The following is a 20,401-nucleotide window of genomic DNA, read 5'->3' as shown; positions in this document are numbered from 1 at the left end:
AGCCTTATCTCTAATTGCAAAGTGACACTCTTTTAAGAATTGTTAAAAGAAACTACTGTTCAGGGTGGATGGAATGAGAAGTCCCTAACCATGTGGGACTTACATGCCACCCAGACAGACCCCAGATTATCAAGGTACTCAGGGACTATGCCTTACTTATGAACTGGATTTGGTATCTTAGAATGTTTTCTTTGAAATTATGGTTATATATCTGGCTTGCCTGCTTTTTCATAGTGCCAATCTAGGTCGACAGGAGAATATGAGACCATTGTTCCATATCCCGCTTAAAAGAGAACACCACTTCAAAGAGAACAACAACACCTGACAAAAATAAAACAACAAGCAGTTTTAAAACATTGTGCCTGTGTGCCTGTTAATTTTAACTTTTTCAGGGATCCAAGCTACTTTAGGGAACCTACTTTGGGTGATTATGTTCTATATCTGCACAACAAAGCTGTCTAAATAAAAATAATTACTATATAATTAATTTCCAAAAATTTCTCCTTTAATATTAGGAAAGTATTGCAATGTTTAGAATTGTCCCCTCTTGCCCTCTGCTAAAAACAAAAGTTAAAATCATGGAATGAATTCCTTGAACAAATTTTTGTTAAATTCACTTTTATTAAAATTTCTTTAAAGGGTACTAGGGCTTTTAAACCTAACACACATAAAATAAGCCATCCAAAGAAAACAAAATACTTCATAATGTACCTTTTAGCTACACTGCCTTTTAAAAATGTTCTTTTGCTAATTGCATTTAGTGACTACAGAAACAAATCTGTTGCATTCTTTGTTAGTCAACTTAGTTTATGAATGATCAGGCATTAACACGAAATAATTTATGAGAGTGGTCACATAAATGCATTTTATTCGAAATTATATTTGATGTACAATTTTAACCACTCTTCCTCTTTATATTTATAAGTTATATTATCTAGCAAGGTATTCACATTCTTCATGTGGACATAAGCCAGAGAGTTGACCTGTTAATGATGTTTGTTAACATTACTTACGAGCCAAGGCTTGACCAAAATCTTTATGGAATTAGAATATATCTTTGTCATCCTACCCTTTTTGTCCCTTAAAAACAGTTTAACACACGAAGCTAGGTGAGTATGTGCTTAGCTCCACGTTCATCCATTTAGTAAAAGTTTATTGAGTACCAACATGCCAAACACTGTGCTAGTTCTGAGAAAACAATTGTTAGCAGGACAGACATAAGACAAAGATGACATTCTAGTGGGGGAGACAGATTTTCTTTTAGAACTCAACAAATAAAAAAAATTTACAAATCGTATATTGAAAGAAATGTGCAAAGAGCTAAGATAAGGGTTGGTGCTGGGTTGGCACAGTTTCCGGTAGGATGGGACAGAAAGGATGAGAAAGAAGCAGCTGTTTGAAAAATGGTGGGTGTGGGTATGTTTTCCCCCCACCTCCTCACTAACTCCCCAAAGTGAATATTTATATGGTACTGCACTTCCCTAGTGATCCATTTTTATGCATAGTATAACCACATATGTACTTTTAAAATGTGTGTAGCGTAGTTACAGCAAAGGATGGAAATAAATATACCCTCTAACCACTATAAAAATACTGTAGAGAAAAATTGTGAACTCAGTGAATTACCACAGTTTATACAAAGGTTCCTTTCTACAAGTACAACTGTGAGTCTCAGAGCCGGGATGATTCAACTGCAGAGGACGAAATAGAACCCCTGGTTTTAGTATGTAAACATAACCTTGACTTCTTTGGGGTGAGTTGGACATACCACGATCTGCAAATGAGAAAGAAACATAAGATGTTAAAAACAGGAAAAATTTCCCAAAATGGTCTAATTGTCACAAGTGGTTATATGATCTTTGCCATTCTAAAATTTGGGAGCCATTGCCCTCTGCCTAAATCCCCCATTCTTGGCCACCAAATGTAGTGTCTGAATGCTTAGCCACTAGAGGGAGAGAGTGTGCCTCTGGTGATTCTGGAGCCAATTAAAGTAACTCAGGAAAAGGATAGGCTTTCAAGGGAGCTAAATTAAGCTTCAACCAGCTATGGGTAAGGACTATTCCAACTCTGGTAGCTTTGGGAAATTTGAGGATGGTTCCTTAAGACTTCACAATGGATCCTCTTCTACTAATAATTAGACTGCTGAAACTATCCAGATATTTCATCTTAATTTTGAATATATTTTAAATTCATCTTTTCCAAGGACCTCCATAACTTTGCAGATACTTAAACACAGGCTTAAATTTTAGGAAGGGCTTGTGGCAATTCAGGGAAGTTATGTTTCTCTTTATATATTGGGAATTTATACATAATGAACAACATTCCAATTTTCTAAGATAATTTAGGATTAAAATCTTTGCTATCTACTGGGATGATTAGAATGACTTGTGGAGTTCTAATTTCAGTCTTTTCCAAATATGACTTCAGGAAAATTAATTTTATTTAGATAATAGGCTTAAAAAACACACAAAAATCTGCCTTACTAATATATAACTCACAGGGGAGGAAAAATATATATATATAACTCACAGTAACTGCAATTTTTCTTAAAATTGTCATAAAGTTGTTGTTGCTGACCTAAGCCCAAATGATTTGTTCTCCAATGAAAACTGATTAATCTTGTTTGCATTATGGCACCAACTTTCATTTTCCATAATTTAAAAACGAGCCTATTTGCACAATTGGTTAAAAAATACAATGCATGAAATAAACTCTTAAGAAGTAATTCATTATACAACTTAAATATAGTTACTATACAAGTCCCATGGTATCCATTATTCAGTTTATTAATGGGAATGAATTCCTTCCCCACCCCGAAATCTAATGAAGAGACATGGTCCAAAATTTTATAGACCTACAGACTAGTGTTTAAGATATAGTTGATGATTTTATTTTCAGTGTAGCATTTCTTTCCACAGCAGGAAAACACACACACACACACACACACACACACACACACACACAAAACCAACCCAAAACTCAGCAACTATTTTTGGGATTCTTGAAAGGAGTAGGAGTACTATGCTTCCTCCTAACTCCTTCAGCATTGATTTTCTTCACAATCTGTGATATGGTTTCTCAAAAATGCTGTTTGGCAGTCCTGATAATTTCATGTGTTTTCAAACTTAAGCCACCCAGACTACACAGTTCAGTATTTTCAGCTCCTTTCATTTTCCCTTTCCCTTTAATTATAGAAGCCTCTATTCCCTCTTTTTGCAAATGTGGTTAAGTTAGATGCTAAATGATACTATTTTTTGGAGAAATATGCATTTGTTTTTTTCATGACGATCCACAGACGTTCTTCCCAAATAAAAAAGCTGTGCTGTACCTGATGATATTGACGGCAACACTTCCCTCGTACCAACTTTTTGGACCCTCACCCGTTCCTTTGACTTTGGTGAATGCGGCACAAGCCCTGGGGAGTAAAAGCAAGTAAACACTCTAATTTTAAACTTGCACGGTAAAGCACTTTCAAAATAGTTGAGCTTCATCTCAGACCTGAATTTCCTTCTCAATTCATTCCCTCAATTCATCGTGATTCGTGTCCCGGTCTCCCCGGTGCCGTTTTCTGAAATTGTACCGCATAGTTAATTGCGAAGCCCGAGTGGGTGGGTCCACGCGCACACCCCGGCTCCGGCCAGGACGCCGAAGCCTGAGCTCCGCGCCGGGCGCTGAATCGTCGTCCCGCTCCCTTCGCCCGGCCTCGTCACAAATCCCAGTTTGAAAGAAAACTTCAAGCGGCCGAAATGAACCTCCCCTCACCGCTCCAATCCTTCCTTCGCAGCCGGCAGAAAACGTGAGATTTACTATGACTTGGGGGGGAGCGGTTTGGGGTCGCCGTGGCACTCTCGGAAGCAGGTTACCTGGTCCCCCCTTTGGGGGCGGGGTCCGCTGTCTGCGGGGCCGCAGGGCCGGGGGCGACGCGGCCGGGCGCGCGGGTGGGCGCGAGGGAGTGCGCGCGTCGCGGAGCCGCGGGGCAGCACTTGTCCTGTAATCGATTGCCGAGCGCGCCGAGCGGCCCAGAGCGCAGACACGCGCACACGCGCCCTCGCCAACCCGCGCGCACACGCGCGCACACACACACACACACACACACACACACACACGCACAGGCATCCAGGCCCCGCACACACGCACACGCACACGCGCGCGCACGCACATCCGCCTGCCCGCGCCCCGGGCCCCGCCGCCCGCCGCCGCCGCCAGCCCGCCCTCCGCCTGCGGGCGTCTGCGCGAGCCCGGCCGGCGGGGGAGATGTGCTCGGGCTCCGGCGGATCGGTTTCTCGGGGTTTGACCAGCTGTCCCGGGCTAACCCTGCTCCTCGCTGAAGATGGAGGAAGTAAAAACAGGATTACCCTTAGCTACAGATCCACTGCCTTAGTTTCCACCACCAACTGCAGTGCACAAACACACGTTAGGCACAGGAAAGAAAGAAAGAGAGAGGATACACTAACAGTAAACACAAACAAAAGGGTGATGGGATTATTTTACTGCATGCACTGCTGAGGTAAATCTCCGCTTGGCTTTTGCGTGGTGAAGAACAGCTCTTGTTTTATTTGTCTTCTGATTCATAGATTATATATAAATATGTGTATCTGATTTGCAAAGGGGGGAGTGTTTTCAAAGTTAAGTGTAATTATATAGCATCTCGTTTTGCACTGTGATGTGATCAAATGACTTGTTGCTGTTAACCAGTAATAATAATAATATAGATATTTTTCTCTGGGCGGGATGGATTGTGGTTATGATTAGGATAATGATTTCTGTAAAGGACGCTCAGGGAATCGGGTTGAAGATGATGTCCTCTGCCTTAATTTATCGTCCCCTCCTTGTAACGTGTTTCGGGGATGTTAATCGATTAATCAGTTCTCATCTCTGTAGCTGTCATGGATTTTGACTTGTTTTGCTTTGTTTTAACTTGAATTCCAAGAAAGATTGGGTAGCTTGGAATAAATTGTAGCTGTCCTGGTAGAAGGTAATATCCAGATCCTGTTGGAATTTTTTAAAAAAGCAAAAAGCCTGGTATGACACATGTAAAAAGGTAGCAGTTAAATCACTTTGACAGGTTCTAGTATGGGCAAAAGAGATGGAATTAAGATTTAATTTTTTCCTTTCTTCTTTCTTTTTTTTTTTCTTTTCCTTTCTCTCTCTCTCTCTCTCTCTTTTTTTTTTTTTTTTTGCCAAGGGCGAAAAACAGTCCTGTGAAGTTGGCCTAGGTTCCTCGCTGGTTTCTGCCTGACTGTCCCTCCCCTCTTACCACCCCCCCCCCCCCACCTTTTCTTTCAGTTTTCTTGTCTTAGCTTTTGGTCGATTCTTAAGGAACCGGTGGATCAAGTTTTTTCTCTTCTTGTTAATCGCATTGCTGTAGCACTGACTGACCTCTCTCTCTCTCCCTCTTTTTTTTTCCTCTTTCCTGAAAGTACGTGGTGCCATTCCTGAGTGACTTTTCCTACTAGACCATCCCAAAGGGACGAGGGGGAGGGGTGGAAGGAGGAGGAGGAGGAGGAGGAGAGGGGGGTGTTCCTTCTCTCTCATTTCTTGGTTTTGTTTATCAGCCGATCTGTTTGCAGGATTTGGGCTCGGAATGACCCACCTGTAAAGTGCTTTTCCTTCCTCCTCGCCTTGAACTCTGCAGGGGGCTTGGCTTGGAGGGGGCAAGGGAGGGAAAGAGAGAAGGGGGAAACACAAAAAACTTCTTTCTTTCTCTCTCCGTTTATCTTCAGCCCGACATTGTCACCTCCTCTTTGAGGGGTTAGAAGAAGCTGAGATCTCCCGACAGAGCTGGAAATGGTGATGAATCTTTTTTAATCAAAGGACAATTTCTTTTGTATGTACATTTCGTTTCTCTTTCTCCTTTTCTTTTTCTTTCTTTCCTTCTCTGAGGGTTAATAACCATTTCATTGATGGGGCAGACTTCTTTCGCTTCTCCCTGACGTTTCTTTCTTTTTAATATGTGTGTGTTAAATGTGTACATTTTTAAAGAGATAAACTCATTTGTAAAATATCCGAAGAAACTGCTCCCCTTTTAAACTTTACGGATGCCTTTCTTGAAAGCCTTATGTAATCATAATTTGAAAGAATTTGATAACAGTACAGCAGGTTGAAATTTAAGTGCTATGTAGTGACTGAGTTGGGAATTTGATCTGATTATTCCGTAAAGAAAGAAAGAAAAGTTTTTTTTGGGGGGGTGGGGAGGGTGGTGGTGAAGAAGGGGAGGGGAGGGAGAAGGGAAGTGGTTTTGGAGACAAGAAGTGAAGCTGCCTGTTTTCCAGTAAGTAATGGAGAAATTCCAGGAGCCAGGGCTAAATATACTTGGCGATCAATACAGAAATGGCTCATTGTGAATAATTTAGCTGCTGGTGCAGTGAGAGTTTTGAAACTAAAGGCAAAAAGGACCAGGGCCAAAGGAAAAAAAAAAAAAGTAAAAATCTCCTCAGGACATGTCAATTCTTTAAACTTTTTCCTTCAAAGAATACAGTCAGCTTATCGATCTTTTCATTATATGAAATCAAAGCTAGGGGGTGTCATCTCATACAGTTCACTTTTGTTTCTGAGAATTAAGTTCTTGTTTTGTGTCATTGGTGCATGAAAATAATTCCGCAAACTTTAAAAAAGTGATCCCCTTCCTAGGAGCAAAAAGTTTATGAAATTTTCAAAATCAGAATGTATTAAGTTGGCTTGGCATTTGTATCCACCCTTGGTCTGGCAGGAAATTAAGGTTACACTGAACAGGTGCTTACACAGAACTTAGTGTAGGCTAAAATGTCAATACAAGTCTGGGAGTAGGGTGACTGCTGCAGAGACCTTCGAGACACACTTGGGCACTAAATTTTTGTTTTGTTTTGTTTTCTTATGTTTGTTTGTCCTCTCCCCCCCCCCCCCCCCCCCGCCCCATTAGAACATGATGAACCAACTTGCAACAATTGTGAATAGAGCTATCTGTACACCAGGGAAGTCCTCAAACTGCAGTGTGATTGTGGGAAGTAGTGAGTGGTAAAATACTTAAATCCCAGTGAAAGCTGGCACATTTGAGGTGTACCCTCCCCATTTTTTTCTTGAAGTAAATTCTGATTAAGAGAGTTATTCCTTTCTCGCTATAGCCCATCTCACAGCACACTTATCTTTCCTATCCTATCTCCAGCAGGAATCAGATCATTTGCAGAAAGAGTTCAGTGACTTGCAAATGAGCACATACAGTGCACTGTAGTGTGTTTCTTGGGCCCAGGTTGCAGGAGCAGCAACATGGGCTAACCGCTTGGAGCTTCAAATAAGTTAAGCATTTAATGGAAGATACTGAAAGGAATCATTGTGTTAAGGGTATCATCTTTTGTATTGCAGCACTGCACTTTGACTATGGAAACAGAGGCTATTGATGGCTATATAACGTGTAAGTATTCATTTCCATTAATTTGTTATTGGTAATAAAATTACGTTTGTGTTACCTGTATTGTATTTTCTGAATTATGTTCTCATCAAGAATTCTATACTCTAATTTTGTTTGTTCACAATTTCACCTTTAAATGAGTTTAAGAAAATACTAGCACAGAAGCAAAACGAAGGAAATACAGGAATATACCTACTCTATTAATGATAGTATGTTCGTCAGTAGTAAGTGGCTTAGCAGATTAACACTTTTGCACTGGAGTTTTTTCGTTTACTTTACTCTAAGTTTAGAATAAGTCAGGTTACATACATATCTACCGATATGGCATGTACTAAATATTTACTACTCTGTAACCTAATTTTTCTGACACATAATGTGAAAGCTCCTTAAGTTGACCTTTTTTTTAGCCAACTTTCCTTTTAAACATCCAACTCTCTGATAGTCAGCATTTTGGAAAATGCTCATTATAAATACTCTATGCTTGATGGTTAAATTAGATGTTAAAAGAAAACTTATTTTTTCAAGAGAAAAACACTTTAGAAATAACTATTCCAATTGCCCTTATTTTACAGTTAAGATTATTGTGATAATCAAATTTTGTAATTTTTTTTTTTTGTGGGCTGGTCGTGGCTTATCATTTCATTCATTTGCTATATATTTCTAAATTATAGTTCCTCATAGTTTCTTTTAAGGTAAAAAATGTATTACATTAAAATTTCAAGGCTATGCATGCCTCTGCACGTATGAAGCAAAGTTGGTAATTAGATTTTATGTGACAATGAACAGAGACCAAAAGATTTTATTTTGTGAAAGCAGGTGACAATGAGCTTTCACCTGAAAGGGAGCACTCCAGTATGGCAATTGACCTCACCTCAAGCACACCCAATGGACAGCACGCCTCCCCAGGTCACATGACAAGCAGTAAGTCTTCATTTTATGATTTTTTTTTTTTCCTATTTCTCTAGCGACACACTTGAATTTGTTAGGTCTTTGGGGTCCTCTCACATTGTGGTGTAGCTGCTGCTATAGATTTTGCTAAAGAAAGAACAACACAGATTTATTCCCGTTCATTCTAGTATCATAAAACATGAGCCTGCTTACTAGTCTGACCTATCCCAAGGTGGCATTTGGGAGCTGGTGCTTACCTGTGTCAGGTAAGAAATGTTAGACTTTGCTGGTTATTGTTTTGACTTGCCAGGTTTATGACTAGATTTGTTGTTGTTAGATAAAAGAATATGGAAACAAGTCACTTCCAAAGGACTCGTCACAGGAAAAAAAAATGAAATAATTTTATATTGCCTTGGTACAAAACTAATCCATCAGTGGTAGAATTGCAGTGTTACTTTTTTTTTTTTTTTAACTATGTGCAAGTTTCTCCTCCAAAGTGTTGCAAGTGAAGTGTAATTGAAAATTTATGGACCCGATTTAAATCCATTTCTCTAACAAAGTGAAAGCGTTTTGTTTTAGACTGTCCAGAGAAGAACTGTGGAAATTAGGAAGGATGTTTTGAACTTGCAGGAATAGACAGGTTTTGGCTACTATTTTTGATAAAGAGTCATTCATTGATGTAGTAAACATTGTTTCTATGTAATAAAAGAGCAACTTACATGCTGTCGGTGACAGAAGACCAAGTACTTCATTAAGAATATGGTTTGTTTTCTCTTAATTATAATGTTTAGTTATTAAGTGCAAATGCTGTGTTACTCTTCCTCAACGTAATTTGAAATCTTGTGTTTCCCTTATACTTTTGTATGTGTTATATTCTTGCGTAGAAAGGACATCTGACTTATATGGAAATATAACTTAATTTAAATGTCTTCTCTCTGGGTGATATGTGAAGGAAAGGCAATTTCTTTCCTTTTTTTAAACAAAGATTTAATAAGTAAAGGAAACTGAATCAGCTTCTAAACTATGAACATATTCTCAAGTTAATTCTGATTATCCAGAGAGAACAAATCTTTCCAGTTCCCTCTTATAGTTCTCAAAACTTGAGCTTATTATAAAGCTACTAGCTTTGTAAATAGTAAAGACTTCTGAAGTATGAGCAAAAAGTATATAAAGTATTATTGAATACATTTTGTAGTTCGTTAACTTTAAGTGATTCTAGCTTTGACTTGAAATTTTGATTGAACTATATGAATTTTCTTATGTAAAAGTTTTCTTTTTATTAATGGGAAGTATTTCCCAGGAGATTTCATTCTGGAAGCAGTCGTTGAAATTCCTTTATCACATAGAAAGAAAAATTAATAGTGAGTGACTGAATGTATATTAAATTATAGTGTTAATCTTTTGTGATGGATCTTGTAACATTAATTTATTTTTTGGCTAGTTGGCTGTAATTTGACAAAAGTTATACTACTTCTGCAGTGTAGGTAGTATAATTTTTATATTTTAACATTTAATGTTACTAGTTCCTTGATAGAATAGATTTTTATTTCTCTGATAATTTTTGTTTCATTTCCTAAAGGGTAAAGATAGATTGATAGGAAAATTTCTCTTAGCTTAATATTTAGTTACCGGCTTTGGAAACTTCAGAAACTTTGAATAATCATAGACTTTTAGCTATCATTCCCTAGCCATCACTAGGATATCAGCAGGAAAATGCTTGTTAATTGGCTCCTTTACTTGTGAATTTGATTCTGGTTTGCAAGTAGTCTTCAAAAAAGCAGTTCACCCATTTAAAGTAAACATCGCAGAGTGTGGGCATGATCAATTTGAACAAATAAGAGCTGTGCTTTTCACATTTGAGCTTTTCTCACCCAACCAACAACAGTAAAATTATGTTTGGTAGAGTTTTGTTTTGTTTTGTTTTTCCCCCAAACTTACTAGCCTGTGGCAATTCCATGTTAATACGGTTTTTGGCTAAGCTGCATGGGTTTTCGTGTTCTTTTCCGAAGAGTTGCAGGTGAAATATTTGGCTCTCACTTCAGAGCTGTCTGTTGCATCCTTTATGTAGCCTCTCTTTACAGTATCTAGGTTACCCGCTTCGGTGTTAGATGGAGAAGATACCCATTTTTCCTTTCTGTTAGATCTAGGAGAATATCAGCATTTTAGATTGCCCAAGCAAATAGTGCTAAAGAGGGACCCTTGTCTCTTACTTAGAACAAGAGACCTAAAATTGGTCACTCAGATATTTCTCTGTAACTTGGAATTATTTGCGGGGGGGGGGGGCGGGGGGCTGTCATATCACTTGTGTCTGAGATGATTGGTTTTCCTAAATCCATTTAAATGCATTGTTGAACTTTATCAAATGAAAATAGCTTATTTATTTTCTGCAATTTTTTTTTATATCTTCAAATACACTTCCTGAAGGGCTGTTGCGTCCAAAAACAGAATTGCAATTTTGATTGAAAGAATTCAAGCCAAAAGTAAATGGGAACACCTTTATGATAGAGTAAGATAGCCTCCAGGAGCAGCAAGGAGAGGACAGGACTGTATGTCTAAGAGGGAGAAAGTTATTTTAAAACAGTTTAGAAAAAAAATAAAAGAATTAAAACCTTTGATTTTTTTTTTTTAATAAAGTAACATTCTGGCAGTAAAGTATCAATAACCTGTGATAGCCCCCTTATTTTGGTTTTAGGAAAGGAGTCAGTTTTACCACAAGGTCCTAGTCATTTGTTTCGGTTATTTGATGACTATTCTCAGATGAAGGGTGTCTGTACAACTTGCTGCCAGCTGTTGTATAAAAAATAATGACAGCAGCTATCATTATTTGACAGTGCTAGAAAAGAGCATCGGCAACTTGGGGGAAAAACTAAAAAATGTTATAATGTCTGACAGCTTTTGGTTTTAAAATTTAGCACGTAAGGTAAAAATCTTAAAAAGTAAAGGGTAATGCCGATCTTAACATTTTACAGTAACTATTTCCTATGTTTTAGCATGAATTTTCGTAGAGAACTTTAGACTTTTTCTTATGGAATAAGATCTCTTTGATAAGAAGATGGGCATTGTTGCCTGAGATCATTACTCTACATCTTGAGTCTGCTGACAGTCTTCGGTGTCAGGGATGACAGTATATGCCTTGATGGCTACTGGAAATACACAGTGTTAAGTGATTTTAAAAATAGACTCTGGAAGTTAAGAATCTGAGACAGACAACTCAGACAGAACAATATAAAAATAATCCATATTGTATTTTGGCCCATCAGATGAGACTTACTTTGTGGTGATTCCTTCTGTTTCTAGGTTAGCTCAATTCCAGTTCTTGCGTCGTGGCTTCAGTATCAGTTTCAAACTGTTCTATCTATGCATGCTGCTTACTATTTTAAGAAATTAAGGTTCAAAAATTCGAAATTAATCTTTATCTTCTTTTCTAATGCTTTTTTCTAATGCCAATGAGTAAATTTCCCTTGGAGATAGTTAATGGGATGAAGATACATTGTGACACAGATTTTGTTTCTATTACTTTAAAACTTTTTACATGGATCAACTTTGCAGTCAATACTATTTACCAGCCAGTTTGATGGCCGGGTGGCATGTATGGAATTGGAAGAAGTAGTAATTCTAGTTTTACAGGACTCTGACCAATAATCAGGTCAGGGAATCTAGTTTATTCTTTTCAGAGTGCTTCACATTCATTTTTTTTCCTTAGCGAGTTTCCATTTTTAGAGCATAGTGAAGCAGAAGTATATTATGATTTCCATTTTTCTTATGTAGAAATGGAGGTCTAAAGAAATCGGTTGGCATTTTAGGTCCCTTAACAGAAGGATGGAGTTGTCAGGGTTGGGGCATAAAACTGTGATATTACCTTGTGGTTTAGTTAGATCACTTTAACTGATATGTCTCTATAATATCATTGTCTCAGGGTGCCTTTCATGTCCAATACTGACCCATGTGGTAGTGCAAAACTGTATTACAGAGGTAGAGGAGGGTTATTATGAGGGTGGAGTGATAGCAGATAATCTTGTTAAGCAGATGCTCTCATGCACTTTTAAAAATATCGTTTATATTATGGGACTCACCAGCTTTCTGAATTGTCTTCTGTAGCTTAGTTTGGCAGTCACCCTTGGTTGGATTTCCATGGGATACACCCTAATATAACACCAGATGGACTGATATAAAAACTCACTATGTTTTGAATTGTACTTAGGCTTATGTGTATACCCAACATACATTTAGTTTTTACTTATTGGGAAATTAAGAGAAAAGCTTAATTTGACTTCTTTACACCTATCAAAGGTAAGTGTCATGGTTATGAACCAAAAGGAAAAAAAAAAAGAAACTACAAAGGAAGTATGTATGTTCAGGAATTAACAGCAGAATTGCTCTATAGTTTTCTTTGCCCCTCATTTCCCCCTCCTGGCATTTTTAGAGTAGGAATAAAGGCCTGTCTTCAACAAACAAGGCAACTTACTGTTGTAGAGTGTTATCCTTATTGCCTCTGTCTTTATCCAAATCTGTCTTCCCCACTGGAAGTATATTTTTTTTTAATGTAACGTGATTGGTTAGGTTCTTTTGGGAGTCTTCCTTCAAGCTGTAATGAATTGAGATCTCTGGGTCCCATGCTTTTTTCTCCTAACTTTAAATATTGATATATTTTGATCTTATGATGTTCTGAAAGATCAATAGCAGGGCCACAGTCATAAAATTGGTAGAATGTGTTGTTTTTCTTTGATTTTTTTTTCCTTTATATCTGTTTAGGTCAAATATATTTATTGATCTGGTAATATTTTCCTTTTGGAATTAATCAAGACTCAGAATATCTATGCTTTGAAAGAGGTAAGGAGTATTTAGGAACTATATATTCCTTATTATAAATGTTTAATCAGCCCTGGAGTGAGAAAAGGATGGGGGACATAATTTATTGAGCATGTATAGGAAGTCCAGCACTATGCTAGATGCATCCATATTATTTCACTTAGTCTCCACAATAGCTCTGTGAGGGAAGTAGTTATTCCATTTTTTTTAAAGATTTTATTTATTTATTTATTTATTCATTCATTCATTCATTTATTTTATTTTAGAGAGAGAAGGGGAGCGCAAGAGAGTGGGGAGAGGAACAGAGGGAGAGGGAGTTAGAGAACCCCAAGCGGACTCCAAGCTGAGCATGGAGTCCATACTCCATTTTATAATACAGAAAACTGAGGCACAGAAGCAACAGATAGAGTAAGTGGTTAAAAAGATCGGCTTTGGAGTTATACATGCCTGTGTTAGAATTCCTGCTTTGCCATCAACTTGCTGTGTGACCTTAGGCATGTTACTTCATGTCTCTGAGCTCCAGTTTCCTTATCTGTAGAATAGGGATAAGCTATACCTACTTCAGTGGACTGCTGTGAGGTTTAAATGAAGTAATATACACAAAATACTTAGCACAGTTCCTGGTGCTTGCTTAGATCCAATAAAGAATCACTGCTGCTGACCCTCAGAGCAGCCAAGTCACTTTATCATTAATCAGTGACTCATAATAAAAAGAGTTTGTTTTCAAATCCATTTCTGTTTGAAATTCAGGTCTTTTGCTCTTTCCTTTTTACTATGTGGAACAGAGACAGGGATTTCTAATAATTTAAAGTAAAAATTAAAGAAAAGCCTTTCTGTTATTTAACACCTATGAAGATTTTGGTTAACAAGTAGAATTTGTCTATATGTTAGAAATTCTTTTATTGGGTTTCAGTGTTCCTGAGTGTACTTTTATGTTTTTGGTTGTATGTAAAGAAAATCATTGCTTACCTTTGGTGCTCCAAAGATATCAGTCGTTAAGAATGGTAGAAGAAAAAGTTCCCTTAATAGATAAACCTATTCATATCTATAATCAATTCTTTCTTAGAAGGTCTGCATCTAAAGTTTCATCTCACTTGAGGCTTCTGGTAGTACCATAAATTCTTACTTGATGATACCTAATCACATTGTAGGCCTGATTGTTGCTAATTGTACATTTTGGGGTAATTTATTTGTTTTAAATTTGAAGTAAGCATAACATATATAATTATCACTTCTAGCTGTTTGCCATGTTGCTGTATCATTTTAATTGATTAATTCAGCAAATTTATGGGCTACCTTTAATGTGTCAGGCACTGCAAGGCGAATCCAAAGGTGAATAGTACACCATCCTCCAGGAGCTCATGCTCTAGTTTGAAAGACATTTAAGCAGGGCATTATACTATGGTATGTTTAGTGTTCTGATTATTATGGGGAGTGAACAGTGGTACTAGTTCAGGAAATCTTCCTAGAGGGAGAGGCTGCTTGAGCTGAAACTTATTGAAGGAATAGGATTTAGGAGAGAAGTGGAAGGCTTTTTCAGTATAAAGGATGCATCCATAATGGGAGCTGGGACATAACATATGTTCTGTGGAATAAAAGCAGGTTGGTATTTCTAGAGTGTGAGGTTGGTGCCTAGGATTTGAGTCCAGAGATGACTCTGGACCATTTAGTCAGGGCAAGATAATGGAATATCTCGTATAGGAGAAAACTTGGATTTCATTTTCAAGGAAGCCAAGGGATTTAACAAAGCAGATGACTTCTGTCTTTTGATGGTCATGGGATCACACTGGCTGTACTGTGGGGGAAAAGGATTGTGGATGGGAACCTGTCTAGAGGCAGGAGTATTTTTAACAGCTACTGCAATGGTTGAGTGAGAAGTTGTGAGAGCTAGTGGTAGTGGGGACAAAAAAGGAAGAGAAGGATTTGGGAAATATTTCATAGCTCAAAGTGGATAGGACTTGGATAGTAGGGTTAAGGAGAAAAGGAAGTTCATGATGATGATCCCTAGATTATTGGATAAAATGGCAGTAGGTTCCATCAGGGAGGATAGGAAATATTGGAGAGGTTTCCAGGAAAAGATTTACTTTGGCTTGATTCTGGATCCAGAGAGTTTGGATCACCTGTAGGATATGGGAGAAGATAGCAATCAGGCTTATGGACAGATTAGATTAGAGTGTGAATTTTCCTAATTAGTGAAATCTTATTAGGTAGGTTGTGATTTGGTTACTTTGCTACTGTCTTTAACAATAGTTTAGTATTTCTAAAAAATTCTTCCATAAGTAAGTCCCAGCATTTGATCAGTGACTTTATTTTCCTTGTTACCTGATTAAATCAAAATTCTGTATTGAAATGCATGAGTACAGGTTTTAGTGACCTCCCTCTGCTTAATGGAGTCCTTTTATGCTAGTCTCAGAAGTTGGATTAGTTGATATGATTGACTTACCGAATTTTGAACAAAATATACCAGCCCTTCTCTTTAACTTTTTGTGGCATATTTAATATCTTAACTTTTATGGTTATTTATTTTAAAAAAACATAAAGCTAATGTAGACCATATGCTCCAGTGATTCTACTATAATGATTTGTCTTTACTTTACACCTATTTCTTTATAAATACATAATTTAAAATATATGAGGAATGATTTGTTTATTTGAGAGAGAGAGAAGGAGAGACAGTGAGAGAGGGGGAGGAGAAGTAGGAGCCAGCTCCCTGCAGAGCAGGGAGCCCGATGCGGCTCGATCCCAGGACCCTGGGATCATGACCTGAGCTGAAGGCAGACACTTAACGACTGAGCCACCCAGGTGCCCCAAGGAATGATTTGCTTTTACATGCTGGCCAGTTCTGCCACATTAATAGCCAAGATACTTAATATTTTTGTCCAGAGCTTTTTTGAAAACTTTAGGATAAATATACATACATGATATATATTATTTGAAAATGATTTAGTCCCTACTTAATTTTTTTAAAGTTTATAATATTGTACCTGTTGGGGTAAAATTACCTAGAGTGTGATATAGTATGATTTAAAAAACATCCTAATTAATATATTTATTAATTTCAAAATACCTATTTCAGAGCTCCATCTTAAAAATGTAAGTGCTGATTAACCAAGACACCATAGAATTCCAAATGAATGTTAATGATAGAAATACTTCATCTGAGATTTCCTGTATATGGAGATTCAGAACTCTCTAGAGAGATATTTTTCATCTTTCAATCATTGATCCAGTAAACATTTATTAAGGAGTTACTTTGTGTGATGCACTGCTGATGCTGGGGCACAAAAAATATGTTAGGGTTTTTGTAGAGAGAGATGTTGTCTTTCAGGGTCCAAATGAATCCATATATTATTTGAGATATTAATAATCCTATTACATTTAGAAGCAAAAAGGTGTGGAACACTTACCATGAATTATATCCATTATAGATGAATAATTGCTTCTCACCTTTTACCACCAAGAGGTGTTCAAAAGTGTATAAATTTGAAGATGTACAATGAAACAGAGAGAAAAATGCAACAAGCTTCTAAGATAGCTTCCCAAAGGATAACATTTCCCCAAGAAAATTTTTTATAGGGGCGCCTGGTTGGCTCAGTCAGTTAATCAGTTAAGTGTCTGCCTTCGGCCCAGGTCATGTCCTGGGATGGAGCCCCACGTCCCGTTCCCTGCTCAGCGGGGAGTCTCCTTCTCCCTCTCCCTCTGCTGCTCCCCCTGCTTGTGCTCTCTCTCTTTCGGATAATTAAATAAAATCTTTTAAAAAATTAAAAAAAAAATTTTATAACATAGGATTTGGCCATAAGCCTTGCAAGTTCTGAAACTTGATTAGCAGCACACTTAGAGTAGATCCATATCTCGTATCTCAGGATTGACTTACATTAAACAAGTTTACAAATTGGTATTTAAAATCAGAAGGCCAATTTATGTCTATACCTTGATTAAAAATAAAACAGGGTCGCCTGGGTGGCTCAGTCATTAAGTGTCTGCCTTCAGCTCAGGTCATGATCCCAGGGTCCTGGGATCGAGCCCTGCATCTGGCTCCCTGCTCCGCGGGAAGCCTGCTTCTTCTCCTACTCCCCCTGCTTGTGTTCCCTCTCTCGCTGTCTCTCTCTCTCTGTCAAATAAATAAATCTTAATAAATAAATAAATAAATAAATAAATAAATAAAACAAAAAACCCCAACCAACTAATAGAGAATCTGGATCACTCCAGTTGGCTTGAGATCATTTTGGGTGATCAGTAGCAAAGGTCACTTGGTGAGCAAAGGATCTGAACAAAAGGAGTTCGTTATATAATTCAAATGTTTAGTGACATCACACTAAGAAAGCCTAATATATTCAGCATCACAATAGAGATAGCATTGCCATTTGTATCATTATGGTTAAGTCCTTTGTCTAATTCCTTCTCCCCTGAATGGACATGGATTTAGATTCCGTAGATATATGTGCACCAAAATACTTCTGGGAGTCATTTTTTTTCCCCTTGGAGGTTAAATCCTACAGATTCAGTCTTTAACTTATATTAATACATATAATCAGGTTACAACCAATTTTCCTGGCCTAGGATCGACTCATTTTCTTTAGTGTTATTTTACATTCCTGCTTTAGATTTGTTAATTGTTGATTTTATAACCTAACCCTATCAACCTTGTAATGCCTATAAGGATACCTCAACTACTGTTACCATAAGAAATGGTATTCAAAGAAATGTTGATAGGTGATAGGGTTAGCAATTTAAGAGGTCTTAAAATCAGTTTTAAATGAAGGTGGGAAATAGCACTGGTACCCAAGAAAAATACCTTAAGTTAGCTGGGGATCTAGAAGTGCTCCTCGTTATAGACCAAGAGGAACAAACACTACATCAGTTTCATGAAATCATTGAAGTAGTCTGACGATAGCAAATGAGATTTTATAGAAGATTATAGTATTTTAGTTTAGTTAATAAAGAAGGTGATCTTAATTACTGAATGTGAATTTAGGAATATTTGTGGGGGCACCTGGGTGGCTCAGTTGGTTAAGCATCAACTCTTGATTTTGGCTCAGGTCATGATCTCAGGGTCATGAGATTGAGCCCTACCTTGGGCTCGGACTCTGCACTGGCTTAAGATTCTCTTTCCCTCTCCCTCCCCCCATCCCATACAGCTTTATTTTGGGGCCGCACATTGATTACAAAGAGGCTAATCAGGAGATTTTCCAGATGTGAATCTTTGAAGAAAAAGACTATGCCCTATCTATCTCTTCAGCGCCTACTAATTATTTGTTGAATTAAGGAAATATGATTGTATTGCATGTATGTATTTAAATAAGGTGTTTCCGACCGATTTGAGGGAATTTGAAAACTTAAGCTTTTAGATATTGAAATAATTCTGAAATCCTAACTTACTTGTGATTTTCTCTGTTTGGGTATGTGTTGTTTTTAACCATGCCTCACTCTAAAAAAGATTCTGTAATTTTCAAATCAGCGCCCAAAAGATGATTTCTGAGATTCTAAACAGCTTTTAAGTTTTCTGATTTTCTATACAGTCATGTTCAGTGGAATCAAGTGAATGTCAGTGTTTCCATGAATATTTTGCGGGGTCACCATCATCATCTTCGTTACTATTATCTTTAGGTAGCACATTTAGAATTTACAGATTGAATTCCACATACTTATAATTTTGAAATCAGTTCTCTATCACCTATTTAAAACTAATTTTAGTAGCATGTACAAAATGAAATGCTTCAATTAACTTTTCTTATGCACTCCAGATATTTTGAGGAGCATATAATTAATCAGTGTAAAGTCACGTTCTAATAAATTAACATTCTGGGTGTCTACACCTTTGACATTTTTGTCATTGCTCTCTTATTATCATGGAAGTTATAGTTCTTATTACACCTGGCTGTGTCAACTCTACTTTCTTCTTACTAAGATATCAGTATGCAGGGCTTGGTCATATTTTGAAGTGCTAAGGGGCTACATTGCTCTACTTCCATTGAATTAACTTTAAGAATTTCTGGTTGAGTTCTAAAGAGGTGTCATTTCTTCTACAACTATATGAAATATTTTCTGTCATGGTCATTTTCATAAAGATCCTTGTTGTTTAAAAAATAAACATTGTAACAAGTAATATGTAGTCATTTTTAGGTATTGCTTTAAAAGTCAAACACTTGAAAAACACTGATTCTAATAGTGTTTTGAAATATGAAATGAATTCTATTGTAGTGCTGAATGTTCACAAAATATTTGAAAGCAGTAATAGATTTCGTTTGGACATAACTGAAAACTAGAAAAAGAAAGATATTTTCTGTGAGTCTGCTGTTTTTAAATTCTCAAAATATGAATTACACACCACCATCTGTCTGAACTATGACACATTAATGACCTAATGACAGTTTTTGGATTCAGTTTTTTGGAAACAAAAACAAAAAAGAAACACCCTTCTGTCCCCCCCCAAGAAAAAAAAACCCACAATTTAAAGTGAATTCTTTTTGCAAAATTATTATTATAGTAAGGATATTTGCATAAAATTTTTGATGAATTTGTGTAGCTTTAGTTGGTCTCACAGTTTGAGTACAATAGCTGGAAACAAATTTGAAGAGAGTATTTTTTCAGCAAATCAGAGAAGCTTCAGTTAACTAAACAATTGCTTTCATACAACTGTATGTAAAAGAAAGTGCCATATGTCTTTTAAAAACATATGTGCCCTTGTGTGCGCACTTGTGTATGTGCATATGTGTGAATGCAAAGAATAAGGAATACGAAAGAAATATCACACTATTGATAGAGTTCATGTTGGAGTATGGGAGGGTAAACAGAACATTTTATCATTTATCCCAAATAGTTCTGTATTGTTTGGATCTTTCCCAAAAGATCTTTTACTTGTGTAATTAAAAACAAAACAAAACAAAACAAAACAAAACACCCTAATTCAGTCAGATGTCTTCTCAAAAAAATAAAGTCTGAAGCTTTTCTGTAAAAGAGCTAGTCATAGCTCTGATCTCATGGGTTTATCCTTGAAATTTCAGTGATATTATAGAGTCATGAAAATGGATTACTGCCATTAATGATAAATACTGAAGCCAGGGATATTCTGGTATACAAATGGTGTCTATAGACTCTTTGAATATTATTTTAGATTTAGTCTGGATAGAGGGTATTAACTGCTATAATACAGTGGAATTAATTGCTCTAATAAAGTGCATTTTTTTATGAGTGATATTCATTCATAGCAGGAGATGCTGTAAATAGTGTTCATATCAGTGTACTTCTGGCAGTGGTAAGGAGACATAGCATTATGATACCAAAATAAATCTGAGTAGAGTGAGTTAAAACTTGTACCCT

The 20,401-nt window shown here is 37.0% G+C and overlaps 1 protein-coding gene and 1 long non-coding RNA gene across 6 annotated transcripts in view; one reads left to right on the top strand and one right to left on the bottom strand.

Moving 5' to 3' along the window:
* Positions 1-835: 835 nt before the first annotated feature.
* On the bottom strand, positions 836-4,128 carry LOC144381652 (uncharacterized). 2 transcript variants are annotated; one of them, XR_013447361.1, is made up of 3 exons: positions 3,864-4,128; positions 3,329-3,568; positions 836-1,774 (listed from the first exon to the last, which is right to left on the bottom strand). It is a non-coding gene; the product is annotated as an uncharacterized LOC144381652 (long non-coding RNA). The 2 variants fall into 2 exon arrangements; XR_013447360.1 differs by lacking the exon at positions 3,864-4,128 and having other exon boundaries at positions 3,329-3,415; positions 3,499-3,563.
* Positions 3,745-20,401, top strand: part of IKZF2 (IKAROS family zinc finger 2) — a 153,220-nt gene continuing 136,563 nt past the window's right edge. The window contains exons 1-4 of one of the 4 annotated variants that reach the window (XM_036123354.2): positions 4,312-4,507; positions 5,724-5,827; positions 7,339-7,387; positions 8,201-8,305. In XM_036123354.2, the coding sequence (XP_035979247.1) occupies positions 7,354-7,387; positions 8,201-8,305 (139 nt within the window). In that variant the 5' untranslated portion in view covers positions 4,312-4,507; positions 5,724-5,827; positions 7,339-7,353. Of the gene's footprint in view, positions 3,797-4,311; positions 4,508-5,573; positions 5,828-7,338; positions 7,388-8,200; positions 8,306-20,401 lie in introns of those variants that run through there. The other 3 variants (XM_078071286.1, XM_078071285.1, XM_078071287.1) reach the window with 3 other exon arrangements.

Source organism: Halichoerus grypus, chromosome 4 (genome assembly GCF_964656455.1).
Source record: "Halichoerus grypus chromosome 4, mHalGry1.hap1.1, whole genome shotgun sequence".
In the NCBI taxonomy this organism is placed as follows: domain Eukaryota; kingdom Metazoa; phylum Chordata; class Mammalia; order Carnivora; family Phocidae; genus Halichoerus; species Halichoerus grypus.
The sequence above is the reverse complement of the archived record's forward strand: the minus strand, read 5'-3'. Positions and strand labels throughout refer to the sequence as shown.